The 20,582-nt window shown below is 47.7% G+C and overlaps 1 protein-coding gene across 1 annotated transcript; it reads left to right on the top strand.

The window, feature by feature from the left end:
• Nucleotides 1–4,906: 4,906 nt before the first annotated feature.
• Nucleotides 4,907–19,701, top strand: VASH1 (vasohibin 1). Its single transcript, XM_084287304.1, has 7 exons — nt 4,907–5,477; nt 10,249–10,337; nt 10,820–10,876; nt 11,950–12,024; nt 13,040–13,421; nt 13,816–13,928; nt 14,587–19,701. The coding sequence occupies exons 1-7, from the start codon at nt 5,187–5,189 to the stop codon at nt 14,657–14,659; spliced, it is 1,080 nt and encodes a 359-aa protein (XP_084143430.1). The 5' UTR covers nt 4,907–5,186; the 3' UTR covers nt 14,660–19,701.
• Nucleotides 19,702–20,582: the final 881 nt, after the last annotated feature.

The following is a 20,582-nucleotide window of genomic DNA, read 5'->3' as shown; positions in this document are numbered from 1 at the left end:
ATACTTGGCAGTACACTGACCTCACAAGAGTTTCCTGCACACCAGACAATTTCATTGCACTAGATAAAGACAATTTGTATAATCAGGCTCAAGGCTCAAGTACAGTTGTGAGCTGGAGAAACCTAAACACAGATAAAGGAAACAACACACAAACATAAACCACCACTTAAAACATGACTTGCAAATCTCTATCTTTAACTGAAAGTAGCTTCAAAAAAAAAAAAAAAAATCAAACAAAAGAGGTAGTTTGCATAATCTGTAAAAACAGTATTAGTAAGAAAATTTCCATTAAACCACTCTGCTCTGATGTTCCAGCCTGATATACACCATTTCTCTCATTTAAGTGCAGTAACTGGAAGCCATGAGGCTGTTTGTATGAACAAGGGTCAGAGTTTAGCTTACTTTACCACCAAGAGAGCCCTTCAAATCAGCAAAAGCCCTCCCCCTCTTCAGCGAACAATACATTAGGCCATTGATTTTCAGTCAGAGAAGAAAGGGCCATAAAGGCATTTTACCAGGTCACACAGGTCCTTCTCCCTCCTCGCAAAAGCAGGATCAACTCTAACTAAACCATTCCTGACTGAAAGCTGATGAACAGTGCTTGAAACTTTTCAGTGATACGGACTCCATATTTTGCTTAGACCACTCGTTCCAGTTTTCCATTGTCCTTGTGGAAAGTTTTTCTAATTTCTAACCCTCCCATTACATTTTAAACTTACATCCCTTCTTGTTCTGTGTATCATGGAAGTGCAGAACACACCTATTTTCAGTGGCCTTTTCTGTACCTAAAGACTGCAACCTTCCAGCCTTCTCTTCCCATAAATTAAACAGTCAGCTCCCCCCTTTATTCCACATGACAAACTGAGAGTCACATAAATACATTCACAGAAGATTGCATACAAATAATACCATACCTTACGTAATTATTTTGCTTAGAAAATCTGCAACTAAGAAGCTGCAGAGGTTTCCTCCCCACACCTTCATGGAGCACAGCGCTCCGCAAACCCCTCACATCCCTCGCAGCCCACCAAACCCCAGCTGGCCAAACCTCGCTTCCTGCCCTCCGGCTCCTCACTTCCTCTCACAGCTGCCACCAGAGTCAAGCCTGGAAGAAAACCTGAATCAAGTCAAGCCTGAATCTCCAGGAATGCCCCACAGTTTTCCTGTGGGTGCAAGGGGAGCTGTGGTACCTCGGAGCACAGTTCTCGGGGGAAGAAGCCTCACCTAGTATGCTGCAGGCTGCCTGGTGTCATATGGAGGCTTTGGTGACTCAGGCCAGTGGAGAAATCTGCTCAAACAAACTTACAGGTGCCTCTGAAACAAGCATTCTGAACACACACGCAAATAAACAGAATATTTCTTAAAAAAAACACCGAAGGAAATTGAATGTTTTCTGATAACAGCTTTAGAGCCACATCAACTGCAGGAAATAGGTTAAGAGAGATGCTGATTTGTCACAAGAGGCTGTTCACTGAACTCTTGAGGCATGTAGAAAAGGGAACCCACTCTGAAGGTTTAAAAAAGGAACTGAGCAGCACAGAGAAGTTCAAATCACAAAGAGGCCAAGACAGCACAACCCCTGTCCATGTTACAAGCAACACAATGCTACATGAAAGGCTCCAGTTCACGCTAAGAAACTGCATATGCTAATTAAACCATGGAAACAGTGACCTAAAATTGCCACCAAGAACTAGAAATTTCTGGTAGGTGTTTTAATTGCTGTTATGCAAGTTCATGGCGACACTGCTTAAATAACAGCCTGATGCTGTTGAATATTTAAAATAAGAAAATAAATAAGTGACAGCATACACAGAAATGATTGGCAGAAATCATTTCATCATCAAAAGATGAAATATTAATCAAAATGTAAAAGACATTACAAAACAGAAAGCATTATCAGTCACTACTGTCCATGTTTACAGAAACGAATTTTGGAGCCCTTTTAACAAAGATGAAAATCCCAAATTGCCTGTAACAGCAAAGGCAAGATTTTTTTTTGCTCTCTACACTACTTGAAGACATTCATCACATATTTTGTATCTCCTGAACAATCTTATTCAAAGAAGTTCTGACTTGATTTCAAGCCTTTCTCTATCAATGTTTTTTATTCTTTCACTAATAGCAAGTCTTAAACTCCCTGTCGTAGTAAAACTTCACCCTTTCAAACCTTCCTCAGTTGTGATTCACAGAGAGTGCCTGCACAGCCTTACCCTACAGAGGCTAGACAAAAGAAAGCTTTATATAATTATTACTAAAGAAAATTGATCCATCTTCATAGAGTCATGGAATGGTCTGGATGGGACCTTAAAGATCATCCAGTTCCAACCCCCACCTCCCACCAGACCAGGTTGCCCAAAGCCCCATCCAGCCTGGCCTTGAGCACCTCCAGGGATGGGGCATCCACAGCTTCTCAGGGCAATCTGTTCCAGCATCTCACAGTCCTCCAAGTAAAGAATTTCTTCCTAACATCCAATCTAAATCTACCCTTTTTCAGTTTAAAGCCATTACTCCTTGTCCTACCATTCCACTCCCTGACAGAGTCCCTCCCCAGCTTTCCTGTAGGCCCTCTTTAAGTACTGGAAGGCTGCAATGAGGTCTCCCTGGAGCCCTCTCTTCTCCAGGCTGAACAAACCCAACTTCCTCAGCCTCTTTTTATAGGAGAGGTGCTCCAGCCCCTTGATCATCCTCACGGCTCTCCTCTAGACTCATTCTGACAGGGCAATGTCCTTCTGGTGCTGGGGGCCCAGAGCTGAAGGCAGTGCTCTTGGTGGCTTCTCATGACAGCCGAGTAGAGGGGGGAGAATCACCTCTCCCTTCCAGTCCCTGCTTGTCGCAGCCACAGTAATCTGCTGCCAGCAATGAGAGGCAGCATTTGCCATCCATTATACAGCCTGTGCCACAGGTAACAACATTCACAGACAAGGAAATGCCAGCTGCGGAGACAAGGCGGAGACATCTCTGTCTCTGCTGTCACCCCACGCACGGTCAGTCCACGCTGCAGGGACCAGCTCGCTCAGCACAGCTGGGCTCTGTTTGCTCTGTTCTTTCCCAACTAAACAAAACATTGTGCTGTGTTATTACCTTAAAATACTGATCTCCTGCTGTCGCAATGTTATTTAAGTGATGGCCAGAAGGGAGGGACGCTGCCTAATAATTAACTCAGACAAACTGAAACAAAGAATCCCCTGATCAGCCTTATTTTGAGGCTTGCTGGAGATTATCAGCTACATTTCCTCTGAGTGTGCATTTCAAGGCATTAAAGATACATGGATAGTATTTCACTTCTATTATAGCACATCATTTTAATTCTTAGAAAATAATAATTCTTAATGGGCCACAAATGCTAACTAATCTTAAAAATATATATATCTCTGGATGCAAGTCAGGGTTATTAGCGTTTCCCTCTGACAGAGGGAAAAGCTGAAGCACAGAAGGCAATGAGAATGACCAACCATGAATTAGTGACAGAGTTCAAAACTGAAGCCAACATCCTTGCTTCTATGGCAGCTATACTTAAATTTAAGCCAGGGGAGGCAATCCAGCTCCAACAGAAGCATTTAAAAGCTTTTCATTGTCCTTTCCCTCGTGCTGTCACTGCAACTACACCTGCCACTCCACGAAAAAAAACGGTGCTGACCCCCAGTATGGCACTAAGCCGCCATCTCATGCTGGGCACACTTCTGGTCCTGTGTTTGGAGGAGCTAGGGGAGGAAGGGATTGTGGAACGGGCATGGTGAACTGGTTGGACCAAACATGTCTGCTCGGGGGCTGTAGTGGCTGCTGCCACAGGCTCTGCTGCCTCTTAGTATAAGGAGTCAACTTCCACCAGCCTCCACTTGCACACAGGTAAGAGGCAAAGACAACTGTAACACTAGAAATCTTACAGAAATGATTGATCAGCACTGCTCAAAGTCCCCACACAATAGAAAATCCTCACTCAGAGAAGAAGTATGGGTAAAGTATTATGGAAGTCAGTATAGGTTGCGTGAAGCACTACTAGTAGCCTGTTTTGGAGGCTAGGGAAAGGAAGAAAAAGGGGCATGCATTTAGCTTAATTTTCCTGAGAGAAAATTCACTTTTTGGCAATTTGGGCGATGTTGAGTTCAAAACAGATGCTGCATTCAAGTATTGTGCCCTCAGAAATAATCTCATGTGAACATCTGCCCACAGAACATTACAGGAAAAGTGGCATTTCACTCTGAAATCCTCTGGCAGTCTCCATAAAGGTTATTCCCAGTTCTCAGGACTGCAGATCCCACAGCAACCATCCCCAGGATGTGTTTCCTTCATCCCCTACCCTGCTGCCAAACAACAGCCCTTTGTGTGGATTGCTAAAGGCGAACATTTCAGGATGCCCTTTAGCAGGTTCCTCAACAGCTGACACGTTGCTGGGTATGTGCTTCTTTCACTTGGCGTTCAAGTTACAAAACACCTTTATGCTAGAGCTCCCATAAACGCATTAATGACATGTGGGACGTTCATATGACACGGGCGGGGAGGAAACACGGCCAGCAGCCCTGCCCATGCCCATGGGGTCTGTAAGAGGACAGCGTGGTGCTGGCAGCATGCGGGATGCGGAGGGGCTCCCAGCTCTGCATTTTGCTGAGCCCACTCTGAGCTATATTTTGCCATACCGCGGGAGGGCTGCAAGCAGGCTGTGATACCAGACCAAAACACCTGTTTTTTTCTTTTTGCTTGCTCCATCGCCGCCCGTTATCTCCCGGCCCAGCCGGGCCCGGCCTTATCACCCCGGGAGGCAGCAGCAGCAGCAGCAGGAGCCCGGCGGGCCCCGAAAGCCGCCGGGGCTGGGCGGAGCGGGGCTGGGCGGAGCGGGGCCGGTCCCTGCCCGGCCCCTCCGGGGCGCGGCGGCTTTGTTACCCCGCATGCAGCAGCAGCAGCAGCAGCGGCAGCAGCAGCAGCAGCCCCGGCCGGGGGGGCGGCCGCTGTCTCCGCCCGCCCCGCGGAGCGCTCGGGAGGCGGCGCGGCGGGGGCAGCCCCGGCGGCAGGCCCGGCCCCCTCCGCCCCCAGCCCCGTTGCGGCCCGATGCGAGCCCCCTGGGCGTGAGGAGCCGCCCGGCGGCCAGGCTGCCCCGGGGGAGCTGCCGGCCCCGGTTCCCCGGCCGGGCCATGCGGGGCGAGGCCCCCGGGGGCCCGGCGGCGGGCGGCGGGCGCTGAGAGCGGGCGGCGATGCCGATGCCGGGGGGCGGCGGGGCCGCGGCGGCCGCCGCCAGGCGCCCCCCGGGCGGCGAAGCGGCGGCTCCGGCTCCGGCTCCGGCTCCGGCTCCGGCTCGGGAGGAGGAGCAGGAGGAGGAAGGCGAGGAGGATCTGCGCGACGGCGGCGTGCCCTTCTTCGTCAACCGCGGCGGGCTGCCGGTGGACGAGCCCACCTGGGAGCGCATGTGGCGGCATGTGGCCAGGATCCACCCCGAGGGCGAGCGGGTGGCGCAGAGGATCCGCGGTGCCTCCGACCTGCCCAAGGTGAGAGCCCGCGGGGACCCCCCCCACAAGGCGCTGCCCGGCCCGGCCCGGGCCCCGCAGGGTGTACAGAGGAAGCGGAGGCTCGGGGCAGGGCCCCGGGGGGCCGGGTAGGTGATGGGGGGTGAGGGAGTGAGGCTGGAGGCCGAAGAGTTGGGGTGAGAAGCCAGGTGGGGTGCTGAAGCAGAAGAAGCTGGGTTTGGGGACCGTCTGCAGACAGGATTCTTGCACAGAGCTGTGCCGGTGGGAGAAGGGACCCCTGATGCCCAGGAGTTGTAAGAGGAGTTATCTAACACTCAGAGCCTGTTGCTGGTGTAGGGCCAGATGTGGTTTCTGAGTGCATCCCTGGCCTTGCTGCAAAGCGCTCTGTGAAAAGAGGAACCGACGATCGTTTCGCTTAACCTTGTGCCGGACTGAATCATTCGCATGTGAACCAAACCCTTGCCATAGCTGCTGTCTGCTGTTGCACCTCAGCTGGAGAAAAAGCTCCCCTCTCCATTGGCATCCTGTGAACAAAAGGCACTGCAAACACTTGGTGTGTCACTCCATTGACCAGCTAGGGGAGTGTTCCCATCATGCTGTTAGGGGAAATTCGAATACAAAAGGATGAAGGATTTTCTTCTCAGGCTTCCTGTTGCAAGGACTTAATTCCTTGGGATGGAAAATTGAAGTAAGCGAAACCGTGGTGTTATACAGCGCACAGGCAATCAGCACCACTCTCCACGAGGAACTCTGGAGCAGTGTGTGATCTGAGCTCCTTTGTGCCGTGCACCCAGAACAAATCCTGAATCCTGATTATGGTCCCTCTTCTAACCCCACAAGACTTTGCTTTCCCTTTCACATTTCCTTCTTCTCCTTGGACTGTCCTGAGCCTGGGCGAAGGCTGAAAGCATGTTTCTGATCAGTCAGAACATGCAGTTCTTAATTTCCTGACCAAAAGGGCTGGTTTGGTAGGGGAAAGGGAAGAAAGAAGCTCACAAGCAACAGAATGGTGCATGAGGGGAGGGAAGTACTGTGCTCAGTCTCTGCCTTGGGTCTTAATGTGAAGTACTTCTGCTTTTGTTCTCACTTAGCTGTCTTATACAGTCTTAGTGCCAGATGGTTACAGTTAGGGGACATAAGCAGTATGAGCTCCTCTGGAATAACATGACATTAGTCTGTCCATTTGTGTGTGTGTGTGTCTGCTAGCACCCCTGGGAAACAGATCTATAAACTCTCCTCGGTGCTCTGCAATCTGAGATGCCATGCCTGAGCTCACCAAGCGTACAGATGAGAGGATGCTGGGATGCAGGAAACAGCTAGGATGAATGAGCTGATATCCTAGCTCCTTTCCCCCTCTAGGGGTGTATTTTTACCTTTGAGGTTTGCTTATATCACTATGCATCTCTGTGCCACTAAGTTTCTTTGCATGGCTGATGCAACAGATGAGAATTAGAGCAGTGAGTGTACTCTGCAGGGCCAGCTCCTCTGAAAGGGTGAACGCTGTCCATATGCTAGAAGGCAAATATGTCTTTAGGTGTTGGAGTCAGACTGTGGTTTGCCTACTTCCAAATTTTTGCCTTGAAGAGCGGCCAGTATTGGCTGTTGGGGAAAATAACTCTTTAAAAGAGTTGTCCATAAATTAAACTTACTGCCATGAAATGATGACGGCATGAGGCTGTGATCAGACATGGAAGTGTTCACAGATCAGCAGGGGTTGTGTCTTTCACCGAGTTGTTGAGAGCTCAGAAATCTCCTCAGGGGTCCAAGGTATCCTTCTGGTAGGTTTGGGGTACCCACCAAACAAGCTGAGACAGGTTGGCAGGATGCAGTCAATTGGCCGTGCATGCACAGCTTGTGAGTGCCAGCCTCTTGTAGGTTGTTTCCTTTCTAGCTACAAGGTGTGGTATTGCTTTGCTTGGAGCTGCACAACGGAAACAAAAAATGATGTGCACTCATCTCATTAAGAAAGGCAGGATTTTAAGTGTGGTAGTTAGGAGGGCAAAGACAGGAAGTATTGCATCTAATGGGTATAGATGGAGAAGCAAAAAATACAAGTTCTTTAGTCAGGCTAACAACTGGGATTGGTATTGTTCCCATGTGGCTTACAAAGGGGAAATGAGGGAGGAGTTCAGATACATAAAAGCACCATAACAGAAGCTGTTGCTAAACTAGGCTGGCCAAAAACATACCTCTGTGATATGGATAAGGGTGGAGCTTCTTTCCTTTCTCCTATCTGCCTTTTCTCATGTACAGTGTATCCCATTTAGTACAGGAAAATCCCTTGTTCTCTGGATCCCCTTTCTGAAATTAGAGTCCCAGTCTTATGCATACAGCCAGCCTGTCCACGTGCACGAATCCAGGAGTGGGGTGATGCAGCCCCTCCACGCAAGTGATGAGGGACCAAGGACACATTCAAGCAGTCTGCTAAGCCTGGCAGAGGTATGTGCTCTGGGAAGTCTGGGCTCTCTTCCTAGCTCTCTCTCCAGCTTTCAGTGCAACTAAAGGGAAAGCAAAATAGATGTGATTTTCCCTCGTTTCTCTTCCGAATTAATTCTTCTTTGATTTCTGGAGGATTGTGAGGACTGCCTAATATTTATAGCCCTTCTGAGATATGCAGTGGATGGTGCCGGGCAAGAATAATGTGTTAGCGTGTCCAATCCCATCTGTGTGGGTTTGAGGGATGGAGACTTTATTCCTCTCCTCTCTTGCCCCAGTAAAATGCTGTAGACCTGATGCAAAAGAAACTGTAGCCCAGTCTGGGCTGCAGGCCCAGATCTGGGAGAGAGAGAGTGAGCACGCTGTACTTTCATCAGTTTAATTACTTGAGGTGCAGGCGGCTCTTCTGCATTAACTAGTCCCCTGCTGAACTGGTTGCCAGTTCGCTGTGTCAGTGCTACGTGGTCCTCTGAGGAACAGGGGATCTGGGGGGCTGCAGCAGTGAAAGGAGGAGTACCTGGCCAGAGTCATTAGTCTGTGCTGCCAACATGCACTTCATCAGTCTGCTTCCACCCAAAAAGCATGAGAGTCTCCACCATGAAGAAATGAAACAAAGTTAAATAGTCAGGCTGTCCTGCTTGATACCTCTCTCATTGTTTCTGCCTGGAAATGATTTCCTATGACTCAGTGTATCAGCTCACAGCATCCAAACTGACTCAGCTCGCACAGTTCCAGAGACGGCTCCATCCCTGCTCTGCTCTCTGGAGCCTTCCCTGCTCCTGCTGTGGCTGAACAAACCCAGTTTCATATCTGCCCCTGCTCTTGTGCCGTTTTCTGCAAACGCCTCCCCTTGCTCCAGGCAGGGCATGGAAATAAGGCACTGGAAATAACAGGTAAAGTGCTGGGGAAATGGGTACCAGTAGCCAAATGATGCTATTTTCTTTTCCCCAAAAAAAGAAAAGAAGGGTTAAAAACATGGGGGAGAGAAAATAGATAGAGACTGAACACTCAACGTTTACTTGCTGATGGTGTTTGGAGATAGCTTGAAAAAACACTTACAGGTTAGTTTCCAGAGGCAGGGCCAGCCCCTGTGCTGCGCTGGCACAAGCAGCGTGTGGCCATGTGGCAAAGCGGGTCAGGGAACAGCTCGCACTGAAACCTAGCCACGCACGCTGGCTCGGCTTTCAGCTGGTTCACTGGCCACCTCCGCCAACCCAGGGCGGGGGAAGATGCTACGGAAATAAGTGGCCACAGAAATGCATGTGGAAGGTGATGAGTGGCTTAGCAGTGCTGCTGGCTACACGTCTGCAGCTAACAGTTAGTGCAGAGCGGCGTGGAAGGCCCCAGGGGACGAGCTGGCTCTGACTCACTCTTTCTTAGGTGGGGGATAGCCCATCTCTGGGGGAAGTCTGAGCAGGAACTGAAATGCTCAAAAGCCAAGTGCTGGGGAAAGCTGCAGCCTGGTATCAGATGGGTGTGGGAAAGGCAGGAGCTATCCTTCAGAGGGAAGGTGCTGGCTTCTTTCTTCAAGCCCGTCAGTAGCACCAAATTTGTGCCTTTTCCATTATATTTGTTGAACGGATGTGTCGTCAGGGCTGTCTGCCGTCCAAGCTTGCCGGTCCACTGTAGCTGAGCAGACAGGACTGTTCTCCTTCCTTAGACACATTTTCTCAGCTGCCGACAAAGCTGCAGTTATCCCATGTGGAGGAAATGGAGAGGAAAATTGGACTGGGCCCATAAGGCTGAGGCCTCAGAATAGGACAGCAGCCTGAATGGGGAACTTTCGGAAGTCATTCTCTGACTACGTAATTCAAGACAACAGACACTGAAGGTGGGGAGTCATTATGCTGTCAAGCCTGTGTCTTAGTCAGTGCCAACTCACCCGAGGTGCCAGGAGGCAGTACGGGACTTGTAAGCCCTTGCTCACAAGCCTGTTCCGTGCTCCAGTGGCTTTGGGGAAATTCATTCTCAACTTTTGCCTCCCTCTGTCTCCGTCTTGTTTTTGTGTTGTGCCTTCCGGTTTGCACACTCAAACGAGCCCGAGCTCTCTTGGCTGATGGCCTTGCTGTCTGACATTTTGCCTTGTCACTTAATTGATCTAATTCTTCCCTGGTGATGCTGCCGAAGAGCCGGACCCTTTCACGTGGTTTCTCTGACAGCTCAGTGGTGTTGCCAGTTTCTGAATCCATGCCCAGCTATCAGGATGGGAACAGAAAGCTACCTGGTGTGGCCACTTCAGGCAGCAAAAAGGGGCCGGTTTTAGAGGAACACGCTCTGTGTAACTACATGACACTGAGTTCAGTGAGAAGCAGGAGAGGTTTGGAAGCAGTGATTGATGTTCTGCTCCCCGTTTCAGATTCCCATACCGAGTGTGCCTGCGTTCCAGCCGTCCACCCCCATCCCTGAGCGCCTGGAAGCTGTACAGCGCTACATCAGGGAGCTTCAGTATCCTTTACTGTTACCTTACTACATATCAGAGACGCTGAGAGCTGGGTCTCAGAGGGACTGCAGTGTGTCACGTCACTGCTAAGGCATAGGTGAGCTGTGGTGGAGGGAGAACTTCCTCTCGGGTCATCCTACTCGAGCACTTGTCTCTGTAACTGTCTTAAAGGCGAGCTGGCAACCCTGCTTTTGTGTGTCTGTGGCATCCAACCCCTCCGTGTGGGCTGTCACCATGGACTTTTGGGAAATGGAGTGGAAACCTGTATACACTGAGGAGGGAGAGAAAGACAAGAAAGAAATACAGGAGTAAGGAGGGACTATAAATGGGAGAAATGCAGGATAGCAAGGAAGGAATTGTCTTGCTTTGGTGTTGTATTTGTAGCATCCTCACTGCTGTGAGAATAGTAAGTAAATAAAGTTCTTCAGAAAGGTTTTCTTCAAACTCTCCTTTCCAAGCTGTCAAGCCCTTAACGTCTTGCCTCCAGGTACAATCACACTGGGACACAATTCTTTGAGATTAAGAAGAGCAGACCTCTGACTGGGTAAGTGCTGGCAGCCTCTGCCACATTTAATCCTTGCTTTAAAATGTTAGGGCCCTGCTGTACCGACTGGCCAAGGTTAGCTGACAGTCAGTGCTTTCAGTGCTGCAGCTCCATCCTGCTTTAGCTGACTTCATTGTCTGTTGCCTGGGGTATGGCTGGACAGAGCTGCGTCTGGCCTGTCTCAAGGACAAGGGTAGGTTTTGTTGTCGTGAATCAGTAAATCCAGTAAAATAACAGAGTTGTATTTCAAAGATGTACAGATCCTGCCCTGCTTTTAATTGCTGTATAACTACATGAACTTGATGGATTCTGAAGCTAGGTCCTGCCCTAAATGAGCCCTGTAAAAGCCAAGCATCTTTACAGGGCTAACTTCATAGTACTTGTGAGTGCCTTTGCAGTATCCAGGCTTGCAAAACTCCTGCAGTATAAACCGAAAAGTTTATACTTTGAAGAAGGAGGGGAGTTCTGACCGCAGACTTCGGAGAACTGCACATGATAAGCTCCTGGAGATAAGCACCAGATGTTCATTGGTTTTATCAGCCAGCATATTGAGACTCTCCCAAGACTGGCTTCTTACTCTTGGTCTAGTCCATAGGTTTATGTAACCCCAGATGTTCTGTGTTGTAGTCAGTGCAATGTCTCCCCCACAGTACTTGCTGAATGAAGAGCAGGGTTGTTTGACGCCAAAGAAGAGGCCTTCACTGCCCTTGAGCCTTGTGAGGCAAATGTTGTTGGCCCTTGGTCCTTTGAGCTGCTTGTGGTCACATAGGTGTCCACCCAGAACTTAATAAGCTGAGAGCTGCTGTCTCCCTGTGAAAAAGGATGGCCATATAGGCAGCTTTTTTGTTGCAACTCACTGAAGGAGCAACTTGTAAGCAGTGACAGTAAGTGGTGGAGAGTGGGTTTGGATTTCACAGCTTCCTAAGCAAGATATACACCTGTTCCCTGTCCTCGATGGGCCTTTGCCTCTCCTGGAAACCCACCTTGCATATATGCAAAAGAGCCGAACTGGCCGTGTTTGCATAGTGCAAGCCTCCTAACTCTCCTCGTCTTTCCCTTGTCCCATTCCACAGGCTGATGGATCTGGCCAAAGAAATGACCAAAGAGGCCCTGCCAATCAAATGCCTGGAAGCTGTGATCCTGGGAATGTATCCTTTCCTCCTGGAAATGTGCATGCCTGCCCATCCCTGCATTTTCTCCTCTGCTCTCTTATCATGCTTTGAGACTGCTGATAATGTCTCCAAACCCCACATCCGTTTTCCCTCCTGAGGTCTCCCTAAAACCACTGCCAATAAAATCCAAATCCAAGCAATCCCCCGAAATAGCCAAACTAGTTCTTCAGAGTTGTTCTTCCCTCCCTAAGAAGGGTGGTGCTGCTCTGGAAAACTCTGGAAGCAAGTAAAAGAGAAAGAAAGGATCTAAGGAACACGTAAAGGGGGCAAAATACTAGCTAGAGTTAGGTCAGGAGGTCCTTTGTGGATAACATTGTTCCCTTACTGCAGTGTTGCCTGCTGTGTTCTACACTAAGATAAATTAGGGATCCTCCCCAACGTCTAATTATGGTGTATGTCACTTCAGTATTATGTCCAACATGCAGGTTTCTTGCCTGTCAGCTTAGGCAATACCTTTATTAGTTCTTGGCTTGTGCCTTCTTAAAGAATATGTCTTTCCCAGCTACCTTCTAGGCATTACCTGCATCACTTGGGCTGGTCTGTTGGTGCACATTGGCAAAACCAACGGGAGGGGCACAGATGGCGAATGGTTCAGAAGAGTGGTCTGATGAGTACTTTGTCCTGGAGGTTCCTCAGTCTCTATTTGAAATAACAGCTAGTAAAACAGATTAAAACAAACTGATGAATAATGCTATGGTATTGCAGCTAGGTAACTAGGGAATATAGCACACTCAAGGTGTTAGTATTGCAACTTCTGTGTCACAAAATTGCCTGGAAATTAACTCCCCATTGCTGACTGCCTGATTTCCCCATGAAAGTAGGACAGCTTGCAATGAGCTGGACTGTTGATTTGGAGAACAAACCCTGTCGATGTGATGCCTGAATCGGCGGTGAGTGTGCTGAGCAGGCCGGCAGGGTTTGGAGCAGGCAGGAAATCTCTTGCCACACAAACGGTATCGCTGGTTGTTTCCTGAACAGTGGCTGCTGGCAGTTACCTCACCAACAACATGACCACGCTGGACCGTTTCCCCATCAGCTTCAAAACCCACTTCTCAGGGAACTACTTCCGACACATTGTGCTGGGGGTGAACTTTGGGGGCCGCTATGGGGCACTGGGCATCAGCCGACGTGAGGAGCTCATGTACAAAGCACCCGTCTTCCGCACACTAAGCGAACTCATCTTTGACTTCGAGGAGGCGTATCGCCGCTGCTGGCACACGCTCAAAAAGGTGAAGCTGGGCCACTGTGTGTCCCACGACCCGCACAGCGTGGAGCAGATCGAGTGGAAGCACTCCATCCTGGATCTGGACAAACTAAGCCGGGAAGACTTCCGCAAAGACCTTGAGAGGCATGCCCGTGACATGAGGCTGAAGGTGAGCGGCGAGGGTGGAGCAGTAATTTGCTGCAGCATCCGCTGTCTTGCCTGGCCTGTGGCATGCTGGCGGAGCGAGTGGCAGGGGGCAGTGGCAGGTGGTGGAGTAGAGGGTGAATTGGAGGCTCTTCTGCTTTGTTTTCAGGCTGGTTAACTAATGGGCACACATGCAGTACTGCTGTTGTGATACCTTGCACTGTATAGCCTCTTGGAGCCGTAGCTGTGATTGTAGCTTGTTTTCTATTTTCTGGCTTTCTGGCTTCTAAATTTTTGATTCACTTGCCTTGCTTTTTTCTCTTTTATTCCCATATAATTAACAGCTGTTAGGCTTTGTGTTTTCCAGTTACTACTAGTATTTTTTTTTTCTGCTTATGGTACTCTTTTTTCTTTGGTAGATTGGCAAAGGAACAGGGCCACCATCTCCTACCAAGGACAGAAAGAAAGATGTCTCCTCCCCGCAAAGAGGTCAGGCCAGTCCGCATCGGCGCAACAGCCGCGGGGACCGACGGTGAGTGGGGCTGCTGGTCAGGAGACTTACCCAGAGCATCTGCTTTTTGGTGGCTTTCTTTGTTTTGTTTTGTTATTTGATAGACTGCCTTGCTGGGTTTTCTGGTTTGTTTTGATTTGTTTTTTGGGGATCTTTCTGATGACTTACCAGGGCGCTTTATAACAGGGAAGACTTCGCAGACCTGCATTAGCATTTTTCCCCAGTCTGTGTCTTTCTGAGTTTATCACTGCTTGAGTGGCTGTTGTTTCTTTTTTGCTATTGTTTATCTGTGTTTGTGTGTGTGTTTGGTGGTTGTTTTGTTTAAGTGGGGAGGAGAAAGGCTGCTTAAATAAACAGTGATTATAGTACCTGGTTTTTAACCTTGCCTAGGGGTCTGAGTTTAGATATCTCACAGACCCGTGAGATTCCACAAATTAGACTGTTCTCTTGAAACTGGTCTGGGGTATTGGTGTGGACTTACTATTCTCCCTGACCTATGTTTTCTTCCTGTGGAGACTGCTGGGAGAGTTATTGAATGTTACAGAATAATCCTGCCTTCAGTAGTACAGGATAAGTCTGAAGCTTTTCTGCTTGCTTCTCCTGTGCTGGCTTCTCTATGTGCAGGCTCTTCTGACTGGGAGAACAGTTTATTAATAGTTCTTAACCTCTTTGCTTGCAGGCCGTCTGGTGAGAAGAAGCCTACTGATTCCAAAGCCATGCCAGACCTCAACGGGTACCAAATCCGGGTGTGAAGAGAGCTGTGCCTTGTGTGCCTGGCTCCACAGACTTCTTGCTGGCCACAATTGGGACCTGCACCTGCAGCAATTCTGACAAAGGGGATAGGGGAGCAGGAATGGAACAGAGTGCTGGTCTTCCCAGGTACTTCGAGTGGGCCAGTCCCAGAGCTGGATCCCATGGGTCCCATAGGGTTCACCTGCCTGTTTCTGGGAGAGGTGTCCATCTTAATTCACTGAAACGAGTATTTTTTTAAAAAGAAATAAAAAGATCTGTACATTCGTGGGAGTGTGCTGCAGGGAGAATAGGAAGTGAGTGGGATCAGCGGACTTGTTATCAAATTTTTTGGGTTGACAGCACATAGATGAAGCATCTCATCAACAGTACTTCTTCCCTGTCTGCACAGAAGTCTCGAGCCCATGCAAGGCCCACAGGGCTGAGGGAGGAGTGATGCTGGAATGGGATGGCCCCTGCGTCTTGTGCAAAATTTCCTGGTTTTGTCATTCTGCACACTTTGTTTAGCATTGCTCTTGTGAGAAGGCAGAATTTGCTCAGCCTGATGTATTGATCATGCAAGGGCCTCTCATCTGGGGTAATCATATCTTGTATGTTTGATCCTGCTTATTTCAATGCATTTCATTGACTCTGAGGTGGTAGATGGTGGGATGACAATCCTCTCCACCCATTGTGATGCTGAGGAGCTGTTGCAATATGTCCTTCTGTGGTAAAGTGGGTCAGGATATGCCCATGCCGTTGCCATGTGAAAACAGGCACAGAGACATCAATCATCTCAGCAGTGGAGGCAGAGGGAGGCAGGGGATGGTCGGTAGCCTGAACTGTGAGTCACCCCTTCATCGGTCTTCTATTAACTTCTAGTGATTGCTACTGTGAAAGCTCGTGGAAGACATTTCAGTCACCAAGGTGTAAGTTTTAAGAGTGAATAGCTAATAAGGATTTGAAGATCTGAACAGGTTTTACAAGCATTTTTCCTTTCCACAAGGGTCTTTCTCCTCTCTCGCTGATGCTAGTGCTAGAGTTACAGGCACCTGTTGGTGGGAAGCCCTGCTCAAGGAGATTGCCTTCCTACCACTTCAGCTTGGAGCCTCCTGAAAGTTATTCCCCCTCCCAGTCCCAGAGCTGTGCTTGTGTTCTGGCTCTTCCAATTGCGCAGTATTTAACAGCACCACTTACACTAGCCTTCCCCAAAGGGCTGGGCCGGGCTTCTCTGCCTGGTTACAGCCTTGATTCTTCCTACCCTTCTTTTCACAGGAGTGTTGTACTACTGATTAAGCTGTGTAATGCTTGTCAGAAATCTGGAGTGTTGTCAGGCCTCTCTTTTGAGGCCTAGGGCTTGGACACTGGGGTTGCCAGAAATCAGAACAGTATGGCCTCAAAGAGATCTGGACACACAGATCCAGGGGATGCAAAAACTGAGCCTGGGAGTTGGTGTCCTGGAAAGAAACTGTCTTGTTTTATAACAACACTGACAAGGAGCTGAACTTTCTGAAATACCGAGTATTTAATTTTCTTAGAACTGGGCTTATGCTTTCTTGTGGACTTGTCAGAAACATGATGGAGCTTAGCTCCATCAGTACTTTTTGTTGTGGTATAGCTGTGCCATACTCATATAAGCAGTGCTATTTTGGTGGTGGAGAATGGGCTCCTATCCCCACACAAATCATCTCTTCTGTAGAGTTAAAGCAGTATTAATCACTGAAGCACCACCCACAAGCAATTTAAATGAGGCCTTACAAGTTCCTAATTGTAAATCCTTAATTATCATATCCATGGAGCTACATCCATGCCATGCAGTCTGTCCTTTCAAGCTCTCTTAATTATCTTTAGTTTTTGGCGATGCTACATGACTAAGAGGACAATCCAAAGGGAGATCAACAGCAAGTTAGGCTACCTAAGATAAGGTAGTTGCAAAAGAAGCAGCCTATTTCCACAGTGCAGTACAACACCTGTCCCCTCCCTAGCACTCCAGCTACATGCAATAATTTGAAATTAGATGTCAGTAGCAAGCCAAGCAGCCATTTGAATGCATCCTCTGATCAATTTTGTGGCTGTAGATGAACATATTTAGTGTCTAGATACTAACAATGATGTTAGCTGTAACGGTACCGCAGCTAACTTTAAATAATATCGGTGACTTGGAAGCCAAAAACTGCCTTTGTGTACTGTTTGCTATGCAGCAGACTGAAAGTTCAGGTGCCACTGTGAATCATATCAAAAAATGCAAGCAGCAAAGGAGACTGCAAGTCAGGCTTCATTAAAGTGGATGAAATCTAGATGGGGAAAAAACGTAATAGTCACTTACATGAAACTGGGATGCATCCTCACCATGACTTTGGTTAGTTAAATTAGAGCAATTGGAAAACTCTTGAGAATAATCAGTAGCTTCGTACAGAGCACGTTCAATAGCTGGACAGACCTAAGCCTTTTTAGCTGCAGAGGAGAAGCGTGTTGAGGGGTCAGCTGCATGTTAATGATGCTTTTTTAAGAGCAGGGCAAAAGGGATGTTGAACAGTGTTGGATCAGCAGGGCAGAATGGCTTAAAACAAAATGCTTTGTTTGGCCTGGTAATTAAGCACTTTCCTGCAGGATGTAACTGAGGCCAATAGTTTAGAAAACCAAAGGAAGTGGATGTTTAAGGAATGAATGACAGGTAGAGTTCAAGGTTTCTTAATCTACATCCTCAGCAGTCACCACCTGTAGCCAGACAAGAATATCCTCTTTTGAGATGTAGTTGCACAACTGTGTACATTAGGAGGCATTTAATTCTTCTTACGCATCTGGTATTGACTTCTTAAGATGGACACAGGAGCAGACAGCCCTCTGCTAGGGTTACTATTTCAAGCATTCTTCTGTTTCTCTGTGTGGAAGAAGTTCTGCCCCTTACTGTCTCAGTATCCCCAGTTTAACAGATGGTGCAAAGAAATGGAAAATGACCAGTTTTCCCCTCCTTGCTCTTGCTCTACCCCCTATCTCTGTAATGAGATGAATAGCCTCAATGCAAAGCTTAGCTTCCTTGCTAACGAACAAGACAGTATTCCCCTGTGACACAGAATTAGTTCAATCCATTTTTTTGCCCTAAGAAACGTGGGTACAAAGAAAAATGAACCCTGCTTTTGCACTTCAGCTCCCTCATCCAGCTAGCCTGGCTTCTTGTCTGTCTGCCTTTAACCGTGAGAAGAAAGGCTGAAGGCATGTCCTTCTCACTTTGGCAGTCTTGAGAGCTACAGAGAAGGAATGAAAATAAGGAAGCAGGGTGTATCTTGTACTCCGTAGTGCCAGCAGGACAAAAAAGATGGCTCTTGAGGAGTCCTATTAATTATTTAATGTTAAATATTAACATGACTGCTCACATAGCTCTGGCCTGTGAACTTCCACTATTCAGTAGGTCTCATCTGATACCTGTTCTGCAGTACAAGCCCTTCTGAACCCCTTGCAAGGGCATAGTGACCATACACTGAGAATGGATACACACTGCCTATGTTGTATGTGAAGTCTAAGTCAGCTTTGAAAGACTCGACTTCAACAAATGCTGGCCTACTACTAGCAAAACTATTTTAAATGTAACATAAACCTTGAAATAAATAATTTCTCTTTATATTTTATGTAGACAGGTCCCTTGATAGCTGGCCAATTGCAGGTTTTTTTGAATGGATAAAAGCATCAGTGAGCAAAACCAAGAACTTTCTGCTATGGTGTCACACTGGCATCAATATATACTGTGGAGTAGGATCAAGACTCCATCAGCCTGTGACACACTAGCTTTTTTTTTTAATTCTAATGTGATGAGCTAAATGAATCTTTAGGAAGTTAAGGTATGTTAGCAAGTGTTTTAGCTGGGAGTGGAGTGCTTTTATTCAGTTGACTATGACTGTTTCACCTGTGTGCCACTGTATGGGTCAGTACAGAGTATGCTTGGATGCCTACTGGAATAAATGACTCCAGAACTGTGGTTGAAACATAGTTTGTGTTCATACAGTAGCTGTGTTGCTGTTGCCTGTTTAACATGATTTATTTTTTTTAAGTATTTTTTAAGTATTTCAGGTGAAAGCCTTAACCAGGTGCCTGCCCCTTAAGGTGGGCTCACGTGTGGTGTTGTATAGACTGAAACATGACTGTCTTTAAAACTGCAGATTTTAAGAAACCATAATGAACAGAAGAATCCTATGGTTGCCAAAGGGCAAGAGTCTGGATTAGATGGGCTTTACCCTGCTCAAGTGGTTCTGGCTAATTACTTTAGGTGGTTGCTTTAACCACTTGCTCCTTCTAAGTCAAGTGTTTAAAGCAGTCCCAGTGATGAGGTGCCAGATAGGAGCAGGGCATGCCCTGTGTCCCATGTGTACTGTGTGTAAGTAGCTGAAATAACACCGTGTATCCTAGTGGTCTTACACTGTTGTCCTGTCAACATTAAGATCTTCATTATGGAGTTTATAACTTAACCTAAGAAAGCAAGTGCTATTCTAGCTTGGTTTTCACTCTGCCAGAGCAAGGTGGAGATGGTCCCTCTGCAGCCAAGCTGAACTCCTTAGGGAATTTACTATTTTTGTCTGTTTTCTGAGCAGGTGTTTACCTGTATCACAACCACTCTCCTTCAGTGATGCCCTGGCCCTGCCTGCTCAAAAGCAACTCAATTTAGGCCCAGAAGGCTACTGAATCCCCTGTGATCTCTGCAGAGCAGAGTTTCCCTCCAGGTCAGGGTTGAGATGGTGCTAGTGGGACCCGAGCGGTCCCCTTCCATGCACATCAGTATTCTACTCTAGCACTGATAGGGTGCTCCAAACCATTGACATCTTTATCACTGGTACAGCTCAGAACTAACTTAAGAAATGGAAGGTTTCTTTCTTTTAAAATTATATCATGTGTGTCTTTTTGTAATTAATCAGTGTGGTTCTGTGTCTTTATGTAGCCAGCACAGAACCCTTATTTAGAATTAGTTCTTACTGCACTCCCCATAGCCCTCATGTTGATACTTCTTCCTGCTTCCTTTGACACTTAGACAATAAAATTCCCTCTGTACTGCTCTCAGCTTGTGCAGAGAAAACAAGATGTCTGTACTGTCTTTCTTTCTGATTTAAACTTTCCCTTGGTCAGTTGAGAAGGCAAAAGCACAGCCTTGCGTGATGGTATCAGGCAGATTAAGTATAGACATCCTGTACTTTTGCAGCATTATGGAAAAAGGACACGGAAGAACCCTCATTGTCCATCAAGCATGTGACCAGGTAAGCATGTCTGTACACAACACAGCAGTTGCCAGAGAGTAGGAAGCATGTATGTGGCTGTGCAGCAAAGGGTAAAACTCATTTTTTCCTCCTCGGCAGCCATCTGCCAGGCTGTATGGAAAAAAGCCAGTGGATGAAACAATATCAATGTCTGTCTTGAGTTGATACTCCTAAGGGTTAACAAGAGCCTCTCCTTCCACTATCTACTTACTCTTCAGCATATGACCCAGCCTCCTTTCCTGGCCAAAAAAGCAATTCTGCTTAAGCACTGTAGTTTAGTGACCTTCCAGACTAATGACCTCACCAGGACTCCTCAGACAAACGCTGGGTTAATGAAGGACAGTCAGCTGCAAGACTCAGTGTATTCCCCCAGCAAGGGGGATCCAACTTTATTCAGGCTATCATCTTTCAGGCATAGCATACCCCTTCCCTCGAGGGAAGTGAGTAATAGCTGGGACTGGGGCCAGGATGTAGGCAAGCTTACAGCATATGCAACTGTAGAGGAGAGGAATAAACATCCCCTACCCTGTCACTCCAAAGAGTAAGGCACATGCAGTATTCCCTCTTAGCCAAGTTAATTATACAAGCAGCCTCTGTCTTGAGGGAAAGTAATTGCACAGTACCTAGTAGGCGGTATGAAGGGACAAAGAAAGTAACCACATCATAAGACTTTGAGGTCTGTGCTCAGGCCCAGAAGATAATACAG

Source organism: Netta rufina, assembly GCF_964035555.1.
Source record: "Netta rufina genome assembly, chromosome: 5".
Classification (NCBI taxonomy): Eukaryota; Metazoa; Chordata; class Aves; order Anseriformes; family Anatidae; genus Netta; species Netta rufina.
Note: the sequence above shows the minus strand (reverse complement) of the source record. Positions and strands in the feature narration are given on the sequence as shown.

Coding starts and splice junctions, on each gene's coding strand:
- VASH1 (XM_084287304.1), top strand. CDS start 5,187: ATGCCGATGCCGGGGGGCGGCGGGGCCGCGGCGGCCGCCGCCAGGCGC. Junction 10,338..10,819: donor CGCTACATCAGGGAGCTTCA/GTATCCTTTACT, acceptor TCTTGCCTCCAG/GTACAATCACACTGGGACAC. Junction 13,929..14,586: donor AACAGCCGCGGGGACCGACG/GTGAGTGGGGCT, acceptor CTTTGCTTGCAG/GCCGTCTGGTGAGAAGAAGC.